General features: G+C 42.8%; 1 protein-coding gene across 4 annotated transcripts in view; it reads right to left on the bottom strand.

Moving 5' to 3' along the window:
- Positions 1-20,595, bottom strand: part of gfra4a (GDNF family receptor alpha 4a) — a 167,333-nt gene that overhangs the window by 14,409 nt on the left and 132,329 nt on the right. For 3 of the 4 annotated variants that reach the window (XM_072577178.1, XM_072577168.1, XM_072577161.1), the window contains 2 exons: positions 12,803-12,912; positions 3,247-3,381 (listed from right to left, as the gene is read on the bottom strand). In XM_072577178.1, the coding sequence (XP_072433279.1) occupies positions 3,247-3,381; positions 12,803-12,912 (245 nt within the window). The remainder of the gene's footprint in view (positions 1-3,246; positions 3,382-12,802; positions 12,913-20,595) is intronic. The other variant, XM_072577189.1, reaches the window with a different exon arrangement.

The following is a 20,595-nucleotide window of genomic DNA, read 5'->3' as shown; positions in this document are numbered from 1 at the left end:
AATTTCTTCCAACTAATTATTGGAAAGATTGAAGATGTTGTCTTCAGCACCCATGACAAACTTACTGCTTCCATACCTTTCCTGTGGGTGGCATGGTGGCACAGTGGTTAGCACTGCTGCCTCACAGCACCAGAGACCTGGATTCAATTCCCGACTCAGGCGACTGACTGTGTGGAGTTTGCACATTCTCCTCGTGTCTGTGTGGGTTTCCTCCGGGTGCTCTGGTTTCCTCCCACAGTCCAAAGATGTGCACGTCAGGTGAATTGGCCATGCTAAATTGCTTGTAGTGTTAGGTAAAGAGGGGTGGGTTACGCTTTGGCGGGTGGGTGTGGACTTGCTGGGCTGAAGGGCCTGTTTCCACACTGTAAGTAACCTAAGTAATCTAGTCAATTGTCTAATGCTGAACCAAAATGTTCTCAATCTTCCTAGTTGTTCTCATATTTAACCTCAAAATGACCTTTTGACCACATATCCATGTATAGCCACACACACTGCCAGTAAGGCCATCGATTTCCACCTCTATATCATTGCCTGACTCCACGCTTTCTTCAGAGTCAAGATTAGAGTGGTGCTGGAAAAGCACAGCAGGTCAGGCAGCATCGACATTTTGGGCAAAAGCCCTTCGTCAGCCCTTCATCCACACTCTCTCTTCAGCTCATCCCTACCTTAAAGCCATTCATATGTAGTAATGCCATCCCACTACCTCACAAATCATAAGGAAAACTTTTAAAAATAAAGCAAGTTGATTTAAAAATCATGCATTGCTACTTTTAAAGAAAAGATTAATAATAGATTGACAGTTGGCTTTGAAATTTCAGTGAAGTGAGATACTTAAATTCTCCAGAAACTGCATTACAAAGAAACTTATTTTTAAAACTCTACTGATTATTGTGTGAGATTATGGTCTCGCCTAGAGTAAAAGACTCAAAAGTCTTATTGACTTCTCAGAGATTACTGAATATGCATCAAAAGCATAGGATGCAGAACTCTGGCTCACAGCTGCTGGTTGCCAGGCAGGGAGGGTCGAAAGTTGTACATGTTTTCATATTTGTTTGTTGCCTCCTTCATACTCTCTTCCTCTAACCCTTTATGTAATCTCCAAAGTGATATCTCTGTTCCTCTGCGTATATGCCGAGATGTAAATACGTATTTATCTGTTTAAAGGGCTGGAAGAAGTTCAGAGAAGGTTTACTACATTAATACCTGGAATGGTTGTGTTGTCTTATGAGGAAAGGTGGGACACGGTGAGCTTCTCTCTGCTGGAGTTTAACGAGTAAGAGGTGGCTTGATTGAAACATACAAGAAATTGAAGGGACTGAACATGGTGAGGGCGGAGAAGACGTTTCCTCTTAGGGAAGGATTTAGAACTTGAGTCACTGCTTAAAAATCAGGAGTCACACATTTGTGAGGTGTTGCATTTTGAAAAGGCCAATCAGGGCAGGATTTATACAGTTAATGGTAGGATTGTGTGAGATTATGGTCTCGCCTAGAGTAAAAGACTGGGAATGTTGCTGAACAAAGAGATCTTGAGATGCAGGTTCATACTTCCTTGAAGGTGGAGTCACAGATAGGGTAGTGAAGAAGACGTTTGGAACACTTGCCTTTGTTGGTCAGTGTATTCAGTATGTGAGTTGGGATGTCATGTTGCAGCTGTACAGGTCATTGGTTAGGTCTCTTTTGGAATGCTACATTCAATTCTGATCTTCCTGTTATTGGAAAGATGTGAAACTTGAAAGGGTTCAGAAAGAATTACGAGGGTATTGTCGAGCTTGGAGGGTTTCAGCTATAGAGAGAGGCTGAATAGGCTGGGGCTGTTTTTTCCTGGAGCTTCGGAGGCTGATGGGCGAACTTGTAGAGGTTTATAAAACCATGAGGGGCATGGATGGGTGAATAGCCCAGGTCTTTTGCCTAGGATAGAGGAGTTCAAAACTAGGAGGCATAGATTTAAGGTGAAAGGGGATATAAAAGGGAGCTAAAGGGCAACCTTTTCATACAGAGGTAGGTGTGTGTGTGTGAATTAGCTGCCAGAGGAAGTGCTGGAGTCTGGTAGAATTACAACATTTAAAGGTATCTGGATGAATAGGAAGGGTTTAGAGGGATATGGGCCAATTGCTGGCAAATGATTAGGTTAGGATAGCTCGTTGGCATGGACGAGTTGGACCAAAGTATCCGTTTCTGTGCTATACATCTCTATGACTTTATTAAGCAAAGAGATGAAGTGGAATTTATTCTCCCAGGTGTTGTGAATCCTTAGAAGTTTGTTCTTGAATAAAGGTGGTCGGAGCAGAATCTTCGAATATTTTTAAGGTGGAGGCGGAGAGAGATTCCTGTTAAACAAGTGAGTGTGACAATATCAGGTTAAACAGGAAAGCGGATTGAGGTTATAAATAGATCAACCATGATTTTATTGAGGGACACTGCAGGCTGAAGGAACCTACTTGTCTGTATGTTCTCGAGTGCTGACTGCTTGACCATCCCCAATCTTAATGACTGTGCTATTGGTCGCTACAACTTCAGCTGCCATGACCCTAGGCTCTGGAATTCTCTCCCTAATTTCTTTAACTTGCCAGTTCTTTTCATCTTTAAGATGCTCCTCGAAACCAACCACTTTGATTAAGCCCTGGTCATTTACACTATCTCTTTAGATGTCTCGGTGTTAAATTTTGACTTATAATGCTGCTATTATGTTGTTGAACGAGAATATGCAGGCTATGAACAACTTTCCTTATGTTACTGGATTGGCTAAACTAAATTGGCTGCAATGTGTTCTGGGAACATCTGGAGGTCATGAAAGGTGCTTTCTTACATGAAAATCTCTCTGACTTTCAGGGACCAAGTCAGGGAAATGAACAGCAGGAGGGAAAGGTCTTCGACAGGGTGGAGATCATAATCATGCAAGTGATAACAATGAAAGGCAAAAAGGGACTAAAGTAAAGAATGGAGCCAGCAAAGGATAACGCTGGTCCAGCGTGGGTGTAAGAGTTTGCATCTGAGGAAAATATTGATAATCTAGGAAGGAGCAGATGACCGATCTCAGGAATATCACAGGAGGAGGGAAGGATATAGACCAACCGATGAAAAACTGGGAGCCCAACAGACCTCCTCGTCCTCCATGACTCTGGTGCAGGGATCCACCAGTATAGGGATTGTTTTAGCTCAGAATTCCAGCATTTGCAGTAGTTCAGTTTTGCTTTAGGCAATACATGATACATCAGTTACTTCTCTATACAAAGTAGCCTTACTCACTGAGGCAGATATTATCTGTGAAGAGGTTGAGGAAGCCCTCACAGTCCTCTCTGTGGTTTCCACTGCCACTGCAGGTACACCAGGGTGCCACATTAGAGCTGGAATTGTCGATATAGTTTGGTGTGACTACAGTACCTAACAAAAGAGATAAAGAACTGTCACCATAGAGGAAGATTTGATGAACATCTCCTGAAGACCATGAATGAAGAACCTTCATTGGTTTGGCTCCATTGTTGCAGATATATTCAAGATTAGCTACAATTCATACATTGAAAAAAAAGGTTTGTTCATTTCTGCTAAAGAAAGTCAGGGAAGAAAAGGTTAAGTAACAGTCTTGCTGTGCATTGAGAATAATTTCAATATCTGGGTCTCAGTGTGCAGGAGCTAAATAACAGGAAAAAGTCATGAGTGGGAATGAAATCCACGAACTGCTGAAAAAGGATCAAGGCAGAGAGTGATGGTCGAGGTTTATATGACAAGGAAAAAGCATAAAAATGGCTTGTTAAAAGCTCCTATAGGTCTTAAAAAGGAACCATTCAGTTAAAACGAATGTGGGTCCATTACAGACAGAGTCAAGAATACAGCCACGAGGGAGATGTGAAATTATCATTTTGAGTCTGTTTTCATTGAGGAAGATACAAAACAGAACTCTGTGTCTTACACTCCACAACCACCTGATGAAGGAGCAGCACTCCGAAAGCTAGTGCTTCCAAATAAATCTTTTTTATTAGATTACTTACAGTGTGGAAACAGGCCCTTCGGCCCAACAAGTCCACACCGCCCCGCCGAAGCGTAACCAAACCCATACCCCTACATCTACATCTACCCCTTACCTAACACTACGGGCAATTTAGCATGGCCAATTCACCTGACCTGCACATCTTTGTGACTGTGGGAGGAAACCGGAGCACCCGGAGGAAACCCACGCAGACACGGGGAGAACGTGCAAACTCCACACAGTCAGTCGCCTGAGGCGGGAATTGAACCCGGGTTCCTCTGGCGCTGTGAGGCAGCAGTGCTAACCACTGTGCCACCGTGCCGCCCACAAATCTGTTGGAGTATAATCTAGTGTTGTGTGATTTTAACTTTCTACAGAATTAGAGATCCAATTAGAGAAAATGAGAAGGAATTTAATATTAGCAAGAAGGTTGTACAGAAGAAATGGATAGGGTTAAAAGCTGATAACTCCAGAACCAATGGGAAAAGAGACCTAACATCAGTAGGAGGGAAAGTGCTAGACTCTACCAAAATGGATGTGATGAAAGTACACTTGGATAAAAAGAAAATCTGATTGGGCATAGTCAGCATGGTTTGAAGATTGGGAAATCACATTTGATGAACTTGCAGTTTTTTGAGGACTTTACTAACAAAATTAAGAAAGGTCTGTTAATGTACTTAATAAACTTGGATTTTCCAAAGGAGTTTGGAGAATCCCAGAGGACTGGAAAAAGGCTAATGTAACACCCCCCCCCATTTAAGAAGGGAGGGAGGCAGAAGATTGAAAATTGTAGGTCGGTTAGCCTGACCTCAGTCATTGTCAAGATTTTAGAGTCCATTATTAAAGATGAGATTTCAGAGTACTTTGACGTGCATGGTAACATAGGGCTGAGTCAGCACAGATTCATCAAGGAGAGGTCATGCCTGACAATCTGTTAGAATTCTTCGAGGAGTTAATGACTTAGGAGAGCCAATGGATATGATCTACTTGGAAGTCCAGAAGGCCTTTGACAAGGTGCCGCACAGGAGGCTGCTGAATAACCCATGATGTCAGGGGCAAGGTACTGAAATGGTACTGATTTGCTGATTGTCAGAAGACAGAGAGTGGGGATACAGGTGTATTTTTCAGGATGACAGCCAATGACTAGTGGAGTTCCGTAGGGATCAATGTTGGGACCACAACTATTCATGTTATACATTAACAATCTGGATAAAAGAACTGAGAGCATATTTGCTAAGTTTACAGATGGCACAAAGATAGGTGGAGGGAGAGGTAGTGTTGAAGAAGTGGGCGGGGTACTGCAGAAGGACTTGAACAGGCGAGGAGAGTGGGCAAAGAAGTGGCAGATAAAATACAATGTGGCAAAGTTTGAGGTTATACTCTTTGGTAGAAAGATTAGAGGCACGGACTATTTTCTAAATGTGGAAAGGTTTTGGAAATCTGAAGCACAAAGGGACTTAGAAGACAGTTCAGGATTCTCTTAAGGTTACTGTGCAGGTTCAGTTGGCAGTTAGGAAGGCAAATGCAATGTTATCATTCATTTTGAGAGGACTGGGACAGCAGGGATGCACTAATGAGGCTGTATAAGGCTTTGGTCAGACAATGTTTGGAATATTGGGAGCAATTTTGGGCCTCATATCTGAGGAAGGATGTGCTGACCTTGGAAGGGGTCCAGGGAACGTTTACAAGAATGATTTCAGGAATGAAGGCCTTGTCCTGTGAGGAGTGGTTGAGGATCCTGGGTCTGTACTCAATGGAGTTTAGAAGGATGAGGGGCCTGGAAAGAGTGGACATGGATAAGATGTTTCCACGGTTGGGGAGACTAGGACCTGAGGGCACAGTTTTAAAGTGAGGGATTGACCCATTAGAACAGAGACGAGATCAGACAGAGGACAGTGAATCTGTAGAGCTCAATGCCGCAGAAGGCCTTGGAGGCAAAGTCATTGAGTGTCTTTAAGACAGAAATAGATAGTTTCATGATTAGTAAGGGGATCAAAGGTTAAAGGAGAAGGCAGTAGAATGGGCACAAGAATGGTGGAACAGACTCAGTGGGCTGAATGGCCTAATTCTGCTCCTATATTTTATGGTCTATTTTCTCCACAGGATATTGATTAGGAAAATTAAAACATGTGATAAGAGGTAATGTAGTGGCTTGGCTTAAGGATTTACTAATCCATACCATTGGCAGACTGAGAATAGTGGGGTACTGTCCAGCACACTATATATATATATATATAATTTGGAGATGGAAATCAAATGGGAGTCCAGATTTGCAGGTGATACAAAGCTAAGAAAGAATGTTGTGAAGAAGATGTAAAATGGTTTCAGGAGGATTTGGACAAGCTTAGTGAGCTGCCAAGCTTGTCGAATATAATGTTGGAAAATGTGAGGTTATCCGCTCTGACAGGAAGAACAGGTGTGCAGAATATTTCCTCAATAGAGTTTGGAAAGTGTAAAAGTGCAAAGGGGTCTGGGTGTCCTTGTCAATTAATCACTTAATGCTAAAGTGCAGCCAGTTATTAGAAGGCTTGTTAAATATTTTGCTTTATCACAATAGATTTAAGTGCAGGAGTTGCACTGGACAAAAACGACCTGGATGAGGGTGTAGAAGGGTGGGTTAGTAAATTTGCAGATGACACTAAGGTCGGTGAAGTTGTGGATAGTGACGAAGGATGTTGTAGGTTACAGGGAGACATAGATAAGCTGCAGAGCTGGGCTGAGAGGTGGCAAATGGAGTTTAATGCAGACAAGTGTGAGGTGATTCACTTTGGTCGGAGTAACCGGAATGCAAAGTACTGGGCTAATGGTAAGATTCTTGGTAGTGTAGATGAGCAGAGAGATTTTGGTGTCCAGATACACAGATCCTTGAAAGTTGCCACCCAGGTTAACAGGGTTGTTAAGAAGGCATACAGTGTTTTAGTTTTTAATAATAGAGGAATCAAGTTCCAGAACCATGAGGTTATGCTACAGCTGTACAAAACTCTAGTGAGGCCGCATTGGGAGTATTGTGTACAGTTCTGGGCACCGCATATAAGAAGGATGTGGAAGCTTTGGAAAGGGTCCAGAGGAGATTTACTAGGATGTTGCCTGTATGGAGGGAAGGTCTTACGAGGAAGGGCTGAGGGTCTTGAGGCTGTTTTTGTGAGAGAGAAGAAGGTTGAGAGGTGACTTACTAGAGACATATAAGATAATCAGAGAATTAGATAGGGTGGACAGGGAGAGCCTTTTTCCAAGTATGGTGATAGCGAGTACGAGGGGGCATAGCTTTAAATTGAGGGGTGATAGATATAGGACAAATGTCAGAGGTAGTTTCTTTACTCAGAGAGAAGGAAGGGTATGGAATGCTTTGCCTGCAACGGTCGTAGATTCGCCAACTTTAAGTATATTTAAGTCGTCATTGGACAAGCATATGGACGTACATTGAATAGTGTAGGTTAGATGGGCTTCAGATTGGTATGACAGGTCGGCGCAGCATCGAGGGCCGAAGAGCCTGTACTGCGCAGTAATGTTCTATGTTCTATGAAGTCTTGCTTCAATTGGGTCAAAGCTTAGTTAGACCACACCTGGAGTGCTAGGTACAGTTTTGGTCTCCTTATGATTAGATTCCCTACAGTACGGAAACAGGCCCTTCAGCCCAACAAGTCCACACCAACCCTCTGAAGAGTAACCTACCTCCTACCCTGTATTTACCCCTGACTAATGCACCTAACACTACGGGCAATTTAGCATGATCAATTCACCTGGCCTGCACATCTTTGGACTGTGGGAGGAAACCAGAACACCCTGAGGAAACCCACGCAGACACAGGGAGAATGTGCAAACTCCATACAGACAATCACTCAAGGCAGGGATTGAACCCAGGTCCCTGGTGCTGTGAGGCAGCAGTGCTAACCACTGAGCCAGGATCATAGGAAGATTATTGATGACATTGATGGATTGCAATAAATGTTCACTGGCTTTGTTCCCTCAATTATGGGACTGTCTTATGATTAGAGATTGGGCAAACAGGGCCTGTATATTTTAAGGTTTAAAGAATGAGAGGTGACCTTATTGAAACCCACAAAATACGTAAGAGATAGATAGGATAGATGCAGGTAAGATTGTGGTGAGTCTAGAAGCAGGGGCCACAGTTTAAAAGTAAGGGGATGCAATTTAGGACTGGGATAAGGAGAAACGTTTTTACTCAGAGATTGTGAATCTTCAGAATTCACAATGACAGAGTGCTGCAGAAGCTCAGTATTTGAGTATGTTTAAAGTAGGCGGTTGATAGATTTCTAATTAAAAGATAAGGTTGTTATGCTCCTACTGGGCCATAGGGCTGCTGTCTCATGAGAGAAAGATGACAGGTGTGGGTTTAACCTGGGAATCACCACACTTCAAGCAAGGCTGGGGAAGATGTTGAGAAGATGCATATCAGCCATGATCAAATGGCAGAGCAGACTCGATGGGCCAAATAGCTTTACTCTGCCCCTATATATTACAAACTCGGAGAGTCTTTCATGATGATCTCAGACAGTGGCAGGAACTGAACCATTGCTGTCCGTAGCACTCTGCATTACAAAGCAACTAACCACTCAACTGATCTAAACAACCCCCAGATTTCTGGTTACCGGTGGTTAGTAAATGGCATTGAAGCGTTTGATTAACCATGGTTGTACTAAAGGGCAGAGCAGGGATGGACGTTGTGCAGTGGTAGTGTCTAGACCTTTCATCCAGGGAGCCTGAGTTCACATCCCACCTCCTCCAGAGGTGTGTAATAACATTCCTGAACACGTTATTTCGGAAAATATCTAAATTGTGGAGCAGGCTCAATGGGCTGATTGGCCCAGAGCAATTCCTATGGAAGCCTGTGTCCAGAGGTGTATGGCAGGATTTGGTTATGAGTTCTTTGCTGTTTATAGTGTACATTAGTGATCTAAACATCGAGGTACGATCAATAAGTTCACAGCTGGCATGAAAATTAGTTTTGTGGTAAATAACAAGGAGGAAAGCCTTAGATTGCAGCACAATACAGGTGGGCTAAACAGAGGGAAATGAAAATTGAAAATGTGGGACAATGCATAATGGGAGGCCAAGGGTACACATTGTTGAATAGTAGGACCCTAGGAAGTAAAGAACAAAGAGAATCAGAGTGACTTAGGTGTGCATGTCCATGGATCCTTGAAGGAAGCAGGCCATGTAGGTGAGCTGGACGACTAGCTTGCCTTTATTATATGACGCACTAAATACAAGAACAACAAGCTTTTCATGGAGTTGTATATAATGCTTGTTAGACCCTTGCTGAAGTACTGTTGTAGTTCTTGTCACCAAACTACAGGAAGGATGCAATTGCAGATGTTCGCAGGTAAAGGGATGGCTGGAAAATGGGAAGACTTCAGAAATGAGATAACAAGAATCCAGAGAAAGTATATTCCTGTCAGGGTGAAAGGGAAGGCTAGTAGATATAGGGAATGCTGAATGACTGAAGAAATTGAGGATTTGGTTAAGAAAAAGAAGGAAGCATATATCAGGTATAGACAGGTATAGATCAAGTGAATCCTTAGAAAAGTATAAAGAAAGTAGGAGTATACTTAAGAGGGATATCAGGAGGGCAAAAAGGGGACATGAGATAGCTTTGGCAAATAGAATTAAGGAGAATCCAAAGGGTTTTTACAAATATATTAAGGACAAAAGGGTAACTAGGGAGTGAAGAGGGCCCCTCAAAGATCAGCAAGGCAGCCTTTGTATGGAGCCACAGAAAATGGGGGTGATACTAAATGAATATTTTGCATCAGTATTTACTGTGGAAAAGGATATGGAAGATATAGAATGTAGGGAAATAGATGGTGACACTTTGCAAAATGTCCAGATTACAGAGGAGGAAGTGCTGGATGTCCTGAAATGGTTAAAGGTGGATAAATCCCCAGGACCTGATCAGGTGTACCCGAGAAGTGATTGCTGGGCCTCTTACTGAGATATTTGTATCATCAATAGTCACAGGTGAGGTGTCGGAAGACTGGAGGTTGGCAAACATGGTGCCACTGTTTAAGAAGGGCGGTAAAGACAAGCCAGGGAACTATAGACCGGTGAGCCTGACGTCAGTGGTGGGCAAGTTGTTGGAGGGAATCCTGAGGGACAGGATGTACATGTATTTGGAAAGGCAAGGACTGATTAGGGATAGTCAACATGGTTTTGTGCGTAGGAAATAATTTCTCACAAACTTGATTGAGTTTTTTGAAGAAGTAACAAAGAGGATTGATGAGGGCAGAGCAGCAGATGTAATCTATATGGACTTCAGTAAGGTGCTTGACAAGGTTCCCCATGGGAGACTGATTAGCAAGGTTAGATCTCATGGAATACAGGGAGAACTAGCCATTTGGATACAGAACTGGCTCAAAGGTAGAAGACAGAGATGGTAGTGGAGGGTTGTTTTCCAGACTGGAGGCCTGTGACCAGTGGAGTGCCACAAGGATCGGTGCTGGATCCTCTACTTTTTGTCATTTACATAAATGATTTGGATGCGAGCATAAGAGGTACAGTTAGTAAGTTTGCAGATGACACCAAAATTGGACAGCGAAGAGGGCTACCTCAGATTACAACAGGATCTTGACCAGATGGGCCAATGGGCTGAGAAGTAGCAGATGGAGTTTAATTCAGATAAATGTGAGGTGCTGCATTTTGGGAAAGCAAATCTTAGCAGGACTTATATACTTAATGGTAAGGTCCTTGGGAGTGTTGCTGAACAAAGAGACCTTAGAGTGCAGGTTCATAGCTCCTTGAAAGTGGAGTCGCAGGTAGCTAGGAGTGAAGAAGGCGTTTGGTATGCTTTCCTTTATTGGTCAGAGTACTGAGTACAGGAGTTGGCAGGTCATGTTGCAGCTGTACAGGACATTGGTTAGGCCACTGTTGGAATATTGCGTGCAATTTTGGTCTCCTTCCTATCGGAAAGATGTTGTGAAACTTGAAAGGGTTCAGAAAAGATATACAAGGATGTTGCCAGGGTTGGAGGATCTGAGCTATAGGGAGAGGCTGAACAGGCTGAGGCTGGTTTCCCTGGAGTGTCGGAGGCTGAGGGGTGACCTTGTAGAGGTTTACAAAATTATGTGGGGCATGGATAGGATAAATAGACAAAGTCTTTTCCCTGGGGTGTGGGAGTCCAGAACTAGAGGGCATAGGTTTAGGGTGAGAGAGGAAAGATATAAAAGAGACCTAAGGGGCAACTTTTTCACGTAGAGGGTGATACGTGTATGGAATGAGCTGCCAGAGGAAGTAGTGGAGGCTGGTACAATTGCAACATTTAAGAGGCATTTGGATGTGTGTATGAATAGGAAGGGTTTAGAGGGATATGGGCCGGGTGCTGGCAGGTGGGACTAGATTAGATTAGATTAGATTACTTACAGTGTGGAAACAGGCCCTTCGGCCCAACAAGTCCACACGACCCGCCAAAGCGCAACCCACCCATACCCCTACATTTACCCCTTACCTAACACATTGGGTTGGGATATCTGGTCGGCGTGGACAGGTTGGACTGAAGAGTGTGTTTCCATGCTGTACATCTCTATGATTCTATAATTGCACTAGAAAACTTGACGGAGAAATTCACCAGGATGTTGACTGGGCTGGAAACCTGATTGAAGTGTACAAAGTTTTGATGTTAAAAATCACACAACACCAGGTTATAGTCCAACAGGTTTAATTGGAAGCACTAGCTTTCGGAGCGCTGCTCCTTCATCAGGTGATTGTGGAGTACAAAATTGTATGACACAGAATTTATCACAAAAGTTTACAGTGTGATGTAACTGAAATTATACATTGAAAAATACCTTGACTGTTTGTTAAGTCTCTTATCTGTTAGAATGACCATGTTTGTTTCTCTTCTTTCATATGTAAATCGCAAATTTTTTTTAACAAGTTACATTCTCAAGTGAACTTTAACAATTGGTGTCAGCCCAGATAATGTATTGGGTATTAGCACCTCTGTGTGCTGCTGTCTGTGCCATAATATTTGGGACATAGACAGGGTAGATAGAAGTCTTTCCCCTTCATAGAATGACATGGATGTAAGGTAAGCAGCAAGAAGTTTAGGAGGGATTTTAGGAAACCTTTATTCACCCAGAATGTGGTGGGCATCTGGAACTCACTGTCTGAGAGGAATGGTAGAGATCGAAACCCTCACAACATTTAAGGAGCATTTACACAACCACGTGAAACACCATAGTATACAAGACTAATGATGAAGTTCTGGAAAATGGGATTAGAGTGGATAGGTGCTTGGTGATCGGCACTGATAAGATATGGTGAAGAGCCTCTTTTCCTGCTGTAAAATGCCATGACCATATATCATTGCAGGGTAAAAACAATGACTGCAGATGCTGGAAACCAGATTCTGGATTTGTGGTGCTGGAAAAGCACAGCAGTTCAGGCAGCATCTGAGGACCAGTAAAATCGATGTTTCGGGCAAAAGCCCTTCATCAGGAATGAGGGCTTTTGCCTGAAACGTTGATTTTACTGCTTCCCGGATGCTGCCTGAACTGCTGTGCTTTTCTAGCACCACTATTCCATTGAACATTGCAACAGCATTATACTTCAAAAGTACTTCAACACCTGTGTAGAACTTGCAAATGTCTGGTCAGCCTATACATCCTTTCTTTACCCTTTCCAACAATGTGTGTAGAAAAACAAGTGTGCTTTATTCTGCATCTATGCAAACACTAAGGAACATTTATTGCTGGCAGTAAGCTTCTGAATTGGGAAGGTTTTTGATTCTCCAGCAGTATCATCCTTTACCTTAACAAGCCTGGAACCTAGTACAAACATTGAAGTAACAAGCAGCTGAAAAGCAAAGACCTTGGATCTTACCTATAATGCCAGTGTAGGAGAGCAGACAAGCAGCATAGTTCTCCCTGAGACAACCACTCACAGACTGTGTGGAAGGCTGACAGCTCGTTTGGAACTCTGCTAACCGTGATCTGTCAGAGGGGAGAAAGAAAGAGAGAAATAATAATTGGGGCTGTATGACTTTTGAACCAAGGAAAAGTAAAACAATGAATTCTTCCTTTTAACATGCAACGTGTTACAACCAGTGACAATATCATGGTGACTGCCAGTTTCCATCACAAATACTTCTCTCTTCTTTCATTAAAGGAGACTCAGATGCTTGTTAAAGCGCAATTTATATTCTGAAGACACATTGCTGACCTGCAGAATAGGGCAAGGATGCTTGCCGAGCAAGTGTATTATTCCAAAATTAGGTTTTAAAAGGGTTGAGTCCCCAGAGAGATATCACCAAATGTATAAGACAAGTCAGATTGACTTATATTCTGTAAACTGCCACAGATAAGTAAGTAAAACACAAAGAATCAGAGTGATACTCCTACTGATGGGTAAAGGTCATCAAAATAATTTTAGGTAAATGTAAAATGGGACTAACCTTTCAATCCTAATCTCTCGCTGCTTTAATGAGGCAGGAAGAGACTACAGGGAATTAGAAACCCAGCATTCATCTCTATCACTCGTCAAATTCCCTCAGCATCTCCTTCACATATTAGACTTGGTATTAGGGAATGAGCCAGGACAGATGATCGATGTTTCAGTAGGAGAGCATTTTGGGCTCAATGACCGTAACTCCATAAGATTTTGAGTAGTCATGAACAAGGACAAGACCGGCCCTCGGGTGAGGGTGCTTACATTCAAATTAGACAGGAATTGCCGAATGGGGATTGGGAAAATTATTTGAGGGACAATTTGTGTCTGGCATGTGGGAGGCTTTTAAAGACCAGTTGATTAAAGTGAAGGACATGCATGTCCCTGCAAAACTGAAGGATAGGAACGGCAAGGTTCAGGAACCATGGATGACAAGGGAAATTATAACATCAGTTGAAAGGAAAAAGGAAGGATATGATAGGTCTAGGCAGCCACAAACTGACAAAGCCTTTAAGGTGTATAGAGGAATTAGAAAGGAAATTAACTGTGGAATAAGGAAGGCAAAAGGGGGCCTTGAAATGTCTTTAGCAAACAGGGTCAAGGAGAATCCCAAGACTTTTTATGCACATATCAGAAGGAAGAGGGTAGCAAGGGAAAGAGTAGGCCCACTCAACAACAAAGGAGGGAAGTTTTGCATGGAGCCACAGGAAGAGGGAGAGATCCTTAATGAAAGCTTTGTATCAGTATTCACCAAGAAAGGGACATTGCTGATGTTGAGGTCAGGGATGAATGTGTGAATAGTCAAGAGAATGTCAATATATTGAAGGAGGAAGTTTTGGGTATCCTAAATTGCATTAAGGTAGACACATCTCCAGACCAGATGGGATCTACCTCAAGTTACTGCGAGAGGCAAGGGAAGAAATAACTGGGGCATTAGCAGATATCTACACATCCTCTTTGACCCCAGGCAAGGTTCCAACAGACCAGAGATTAGCCAAAGTTGTTCCCTTGTTTAAGAAACTTGAAAGGATTCAGAAAAGATTTACAGGATGTTTCCAGGGTTGGAGGGTTTGAGCTATAGGGAGAAGCTGATTAGGCTGGGGCTATTTTCCTTGGAGCATTGGAGGCTGAGGGGTGACCTGAAAGAGGTTTATAAAATCATGAGGGGCATGGATAGGGTAACAAGACAAGATCTTTTACCTGGTTTGGGGGAGTCCAGAACTAGAGGGCATAGGTTTATGGTGAGAGGGGAAAGATTTAAAAGGGACCTAAGGGGCAACATTTTTCAAGTAGAGGGTGGTGATTGTATGGAATTAGCTGCCAGAGAAAGTGGTGGAGGCTAGTACAATTACAAAATTTAAAAGGCATTTAGATGGGTATGTGAATAGGAAGGGTTTTGAGGAATATGGGCCTCTTGCTGGCAGGTGGGACTAGATTGGGTTGGGATTTCTGGTCAGCATGGACTGAAGGGTCTGTTTCTGTGCTATACATCTCTGTGACTTTATGACTCTAGAGGAAGCAAGGATAATCTAGGAAATTATACACCAGTGCACCTGACATCTGTGATAGGGAAACACTTGGAGAAGATACTGAGGGACAAGATATCTGAAAGAAAATGGACTGGTTAGTGACAGACAGCATGGTTTTGAATGGGGAAGGTCATGTCTCACCAACCTGATTGAATTTTTTTGAAGAGTTGACAAAAATAATTGTTGAGTGAAGAGCTGTGGATTTAGTTTATATGGACTTTAGTAAGGCATTTGATGAAGTCCCACATGGCAGATTGGTACAAAAACTTACATCACATGGGATTTGGGATGGGCTGGTTAGATGGATACAAAATTAGCTTGGTCATAGAAGACACAAGGTAGTGGTGGAAGGTGGTTTTCAAAATGGAGACTGGTAACTAGTGGTGTTTCACAGGGATCAGTCTTAGGTCTTCTGTTGTTTGTAGTATATGTAAATGATCAGGAGGAACATGTGGGTGGTTTGATTAGGAAGTTTGCAGATGACATGAAGATTGGTGAAGTTGCTGATAGTGCTGACAATTATGAAAGTATACAGCAGGATATAGATTGATTGGCGACTTGGGCACAGAAATGGCAGATGGAGTTCAATCCAGACAAATGTGAGGTTCAAATTTAGGAGTGAATTCTACTGTAAATGACAGAACCCTCAGGAACATTAACATAGAGACGGCTCTGGGCGTGCAGGTTCACAGTTCCCTAAACCAGGTGGCCAAAGTGATTAAGAAGGCATAATGGCATGTTTGCTATCATCAGTCGGGACATGGAATACAAGAGTTGGCAAGTCATGTTGCAGCTATATAAAACCCTTGTTAGGCCACATTTGGAGTATAAAACAAAACAAAACAAACAAAATTTACAGTCCAGCAACAGGCCCTTCGGCTCTTCAAGCTTGAGCTGATCCAAATGTACTATCTGAACCTGTCGGTCAATTTCTAAGCATTTGTATCCCTCTATTCCCCACCTACTCATGCATCTGTCCAGACGCATCTTAACTGAATCTACCATGCCTGCCCCTACCACCTCTGCTGACAATGCATTCCAAATGCCCACCACCCTCTGTGTGAAGTACTTGCCGTGTGTATTCCCCTTAAACTTTCCACCTCTCACCTTGAAAGCATGACCTCTGGTTATTGAACCCTTCCGCCTCGGAAAAGGCTTGTCTCTATCCACCCTGTCTATACCCTTCATGATTTTGTAAACCTCAATCAGGTCCCCCCTCAATCTCCTTTTTTCTAGTAAAAATAAACCTAACCTACTCAACCTCTCTTCCTAGCTAGCACCTTCCATACCAGGCAACATCCTCATAAACCTTCTCTGCACCCTCTCCAAAACATCCACATCCTTTTGGTAATGTGGCAACCAGAACTGTGCATAATATTCTAAATGCAGCCGGACCAATGTCTTGTACAATGTTAACATGACTTGCCAGTTCTTATACTCAATACCCCGTCCAATGAAGGCAAGCATACTATATGCCTTCTTGACAACTCTATCCACCTGTGCAGCAACCTTCAGTGTACAATGGATCTGCACTCCCAGATCTCTCTGTCCATCAACTTTTCCCAAGGCTCTTCCATTCATTGTATAATTCGTTCTAGAATTAGACTTGCCTAAATGCATCACCTCACATTTGTCTGGATTGAAAGCCATCTGCCACTTTTCCACCTAACTCTCCAGTCTATCTATATCCTCCTGTATTCTCTGACAGTCCCTTTTGCTTTCTGCTACTCCACCAATCTTTGTGTCATCTGCAAACTTGCTGATAATACCAACAGTGCTCTCTTTCAGATCATTTATGTGTATTACAAACAACAGTGGACCCAATACTGACCCCTGTGGAACACCACTGGTCACGTTTCTCCATTTCGAGAAACTCCCTTCAACTACTACTTTCTGTCTCCTGTTGCTCAACCAGTTCTTTTACCACCTAGCTAGAACACCCTGCACACCATGTGACTTCACTTTCTCCATTAGTCTACAATGGAGACTACAATGGGGAACCTTATCAAATGCCTTACTAAAGTCTATGTATATGACATCAACAGCCCTTCCTTCATCTAACAACTTGGCTACTTCCTCGAAGAATTCTATTAAGTTGGTAAGGCACGATTTCCCCCGCACAAAACCATGTTGCCTATCACTGATAAGCTCATTCTTTTCTGAACATAAATAGATCCTATCCCTCAGTACCCTCTCCAGCAACTTTCCCACCACCGACGTCAGGCTCACTGGTCTGTAGTTACCCGGAATATCCCTACTACCCTTCTTGTACAGGGGGACAACATAAGCTACCCTCCAGTCCTCCGACACCTCACCTGTCTTTAAGGATGCCATATAGATATCTGTCAGGGCCCCAGCTATTTCCTCTCCCGCCTCCCTCAGCAACCTTGGATAGATCCCATCCGGTCCTGGGGATTCGTCCACCTTAATAACCTCTCGCCTACCCAACACGTCTTTCCTACTTATGCCAATGTATCCAGACTAATCAAACTTCTATCTCTAATCTCAAGATTCATCATGTTCCTCTCCTCAGTGAATACTGATGCAAAGTAATCATTTAGAATCTCACCCAATCTCTCAGGTTCAGCACACAGCCTTCCTTCATTATCTTTTAGTGGACCAATCCTTTCTCTAGTTACCTGCTTGCTTCTTATATAAGAATAAAATGCTTTGGTTTTTCCTTAATTCTGCTTGCTAAAGCTATTTCATGACCCCTCTTCACCCGCTTGATTCCTTGTCCTACTCTTCCGATATCCTCTGGGACCTGTTCTCTTCTCAGCTGCCTAGACGTTATGTACACTTCCCTTTTCCTCTTGGCTAGTCGTATAATTTCTGCTGTCATCCACGGTTCACAAATCTTGCCCTTCCTATCCTTTGCCTTCAATGGGACATGCCAATCCTGCACTATCTTTAACCTATCTTTGAAAACCTCCCACATCTCAAATGTGAACTTCCCTTCAAATAGCTGTGTCCAATCCACATTTCCCAGCTCCTGCCTGATTTTGATATAATTGGCTTTGGTCCAGCTTAGTACTCTTTCCTGAGGACCACTCTTTTCTCTATCTACGAGTATTCTAAAACTTACAGAATTGTGTGTAGTTTTGGTCACCACACTACCAGAAGGATGTGGAAGCTTTGGAGAGAGTGCAGACGAGGTTCATCAGGATGTTGCCTGTCTTGAAGGCATTGGATATGATAAAGGTTAAAACGACTTGGATTGTTTTCACTGGATGGTGACTGAGAGGAGATCTGATAGAGGTGTACAAAACTATGAGAGGCATAGGTAGGGTGGATAGTCAGAGGTTTTTTCCCAGGGTTGACGTTTCAATTACAAGCGGGCACAGATTCAAGGTGAGTGGGTGAAAGTTTAAGGGAGATGTGTGAGGGAAGTTTTTCATAGAGCCTGGAATGCATTGCCAGAAGAAATGGTAGAAGTGGGCACATTGGCAACATTTAAGAGGCATCTGGATGGTCCCATGAATAGGGAGGGAATAGAGGGAAATGGACCAAATAGGCAAAAGGTTTGTTTTTTAGTTTTGTTAGGGGCATGTTGATCGTCACAGACTTGGAAGGCCGAAGGGCCTTTCCTGTACTGCACTTCTTTTTTGAGCTTTTGATGTCATTCTGTATGGTGGATGCTCTCCAGGGACCACAGAGAAACATGGGCAGCAGATGTAGGAGGACACCATCGCCTGCAAAATTTCCTGCATGTCACATACCATCCTGACATAGAATATCAAGTTACCATTCTTTTATTTCACATTCCATATTCCATATGATACGTTAGGCAGTAAAACGCTTCAAGTGATTTATTGTAAAACTGTAATTTAGTACAAAAGTTTCCACTTTTCCTTTCCAGATTCCCTGTCCAGAAGCCAACTCCATACTGGGAAAGAGCCAAGTTCCTTGCCTAATTTACAAACAAACTGCCGGTTAAATTATCCAATTAATGAATTAAGCAAATAATTAATGCCAGGGACAGTAAAATCCCAGCTCTTCCTTTTAAAAGATATTTTCTGATCAACTCATTCAGAGTCATTATGACACACCTCTGGAGCAGATGGTGCTTGAAGCCTAGCTCAGAGGTAGGGACACAACCACTACGCCACATGTTTTTAATATGGCAGCTGGTATCTTTCATTACTGCAAGTTGACTGAGGGTCATTTGATTGCTAATAAAGCAAAGAATAGGAAGATATTTTTAATGAACTTGTACAGAATCATTGCAACCCATCTGGATATAGGGGATAGGTGGGATTTGAACCAGGGTGGTCCTGACACAGAGGTAGAAAGATTACCACTGTACCCCAAGACTCTCTTAACCTGAGCTCCTTGTGTGTTATCATACACAACTGATTGGCTTTCTTCCCACCACCAAAATTACTGATGGTACTTTTATCTACCACGACTAAATCACCCATGTTTTCAATTGTTCACCTTGTGAGGGAGAGGTAAGAGGTGAAATCAAAATAGAGTTTGAAGGGGAATTAAGGCATTTCCCCCTCCTATGGTGCACACATCTCGCTAAATGTGTCACAAATACCAGTGGACCCAGCATGCCTCCTGACCAAGGACTGGGGCACAAAAATAGCTGTGAAGGAGGGGCAAACAGTCGACAACAAAGCCCTGCACTGTCCACTGCCTTGACCTGTTAATGACCAAGTTAGTAATACCCCAGCTTTATTTATCTTCTTTCTTATATCCACAAACGCTTTTATACACAAATGAATGGTGTTCTTCCACCATGACATCACCTGTTGTAATTTTCAGCTAATATCCGCTACCTGTGTTTTCACCTTAAATCCTTGACTCTCCATCATAGAAAACAGCGACTCTCCACTTTCTGTACCCTCCTCTTGACTTTATATGCCTCAGTCAATTCTCCTCTCAGCCTTTTCTTCTCCAAGAGCAGTTTCAGCTTCTCCAACCTAGTCACAGAAGCAAAGTCCCTCAACCAGTCTAGTTGCATCACTGACACAATTAACGCCTCTTTTGAATGGAATTAAATTCTAACAATGGTCTTCAGCGTGTCTGATGTATAAATGTTAGATTCCATGGAATTATTGGCAAAGTATCAGGTCATTTGACCCAAGTATTCCATCCAATAGCAACATACTGGAATGAAGAAAAGGCTTCAGTGGGAAACAGAAAGCAGAGGAATTATCAACAAGATTGTTAACCCCTTGATGGAGGGTTGGTGCACCATGAATGGTGGGATTTTGACATTTTTTTATAAATATTTTTAAATCTTTTACAAAGCATTTATATACAAAGAAAAATAATAACACCATCAAAACAGAAATAAAAGGCAGTATGAAACAGGCTATAACACAATACCATTGTTAATAGACAACCTACTATCCTACCAGAACAAACATATCTAGGCACAGCAGCTCAGCGGTTAGGCACAGTGTCTCAGTGGTTAGCACTGCTGCCTCACAGCGCCAGGGACCTGGGTTCAATTCCAGCCTCGGGCGATTGTATCTGTGGAGTTTGCACATTCTCCCTGTGTCTGCGTGGGTTTCCTCTGGGTGCTCTGGTTTTCTCCCACAGTTCAAAGATGTGTAAGTCAGGTGAATTGGCCATGCTAAATTGCCCGTAGTATTAGATGCATTAGGCAGAGGGAAATGGGTTTGGGTGGGTTGCTCTTCGGAGGGTTGGTGTGGGCCTGTTTCCATACTGTAGGGAATCTAATCTAAA

Source organism: Chiloscyllium punctatum, chromosome 1, assembly GCF_047496795.1.
Source record: "Chiloscyllium punctatum isolate Juve2018m chromosome 1, sChiPun1.3, whole genome shotgun sequence".
In the NCBI taxonomy this organism is placed as follows: Eukaryota; Metazoa; Chordata; class Chondrichthyes; order Orectolobiformes; family Hemiscylliidae; genus Chiloscyllium; species Chiloscyllium punctatum.
The sequence above is the reverse complement of the archived record's forward strand: the minus strand, read 5'-3'. Positions and strand labels throughout refer to the sequence as shown.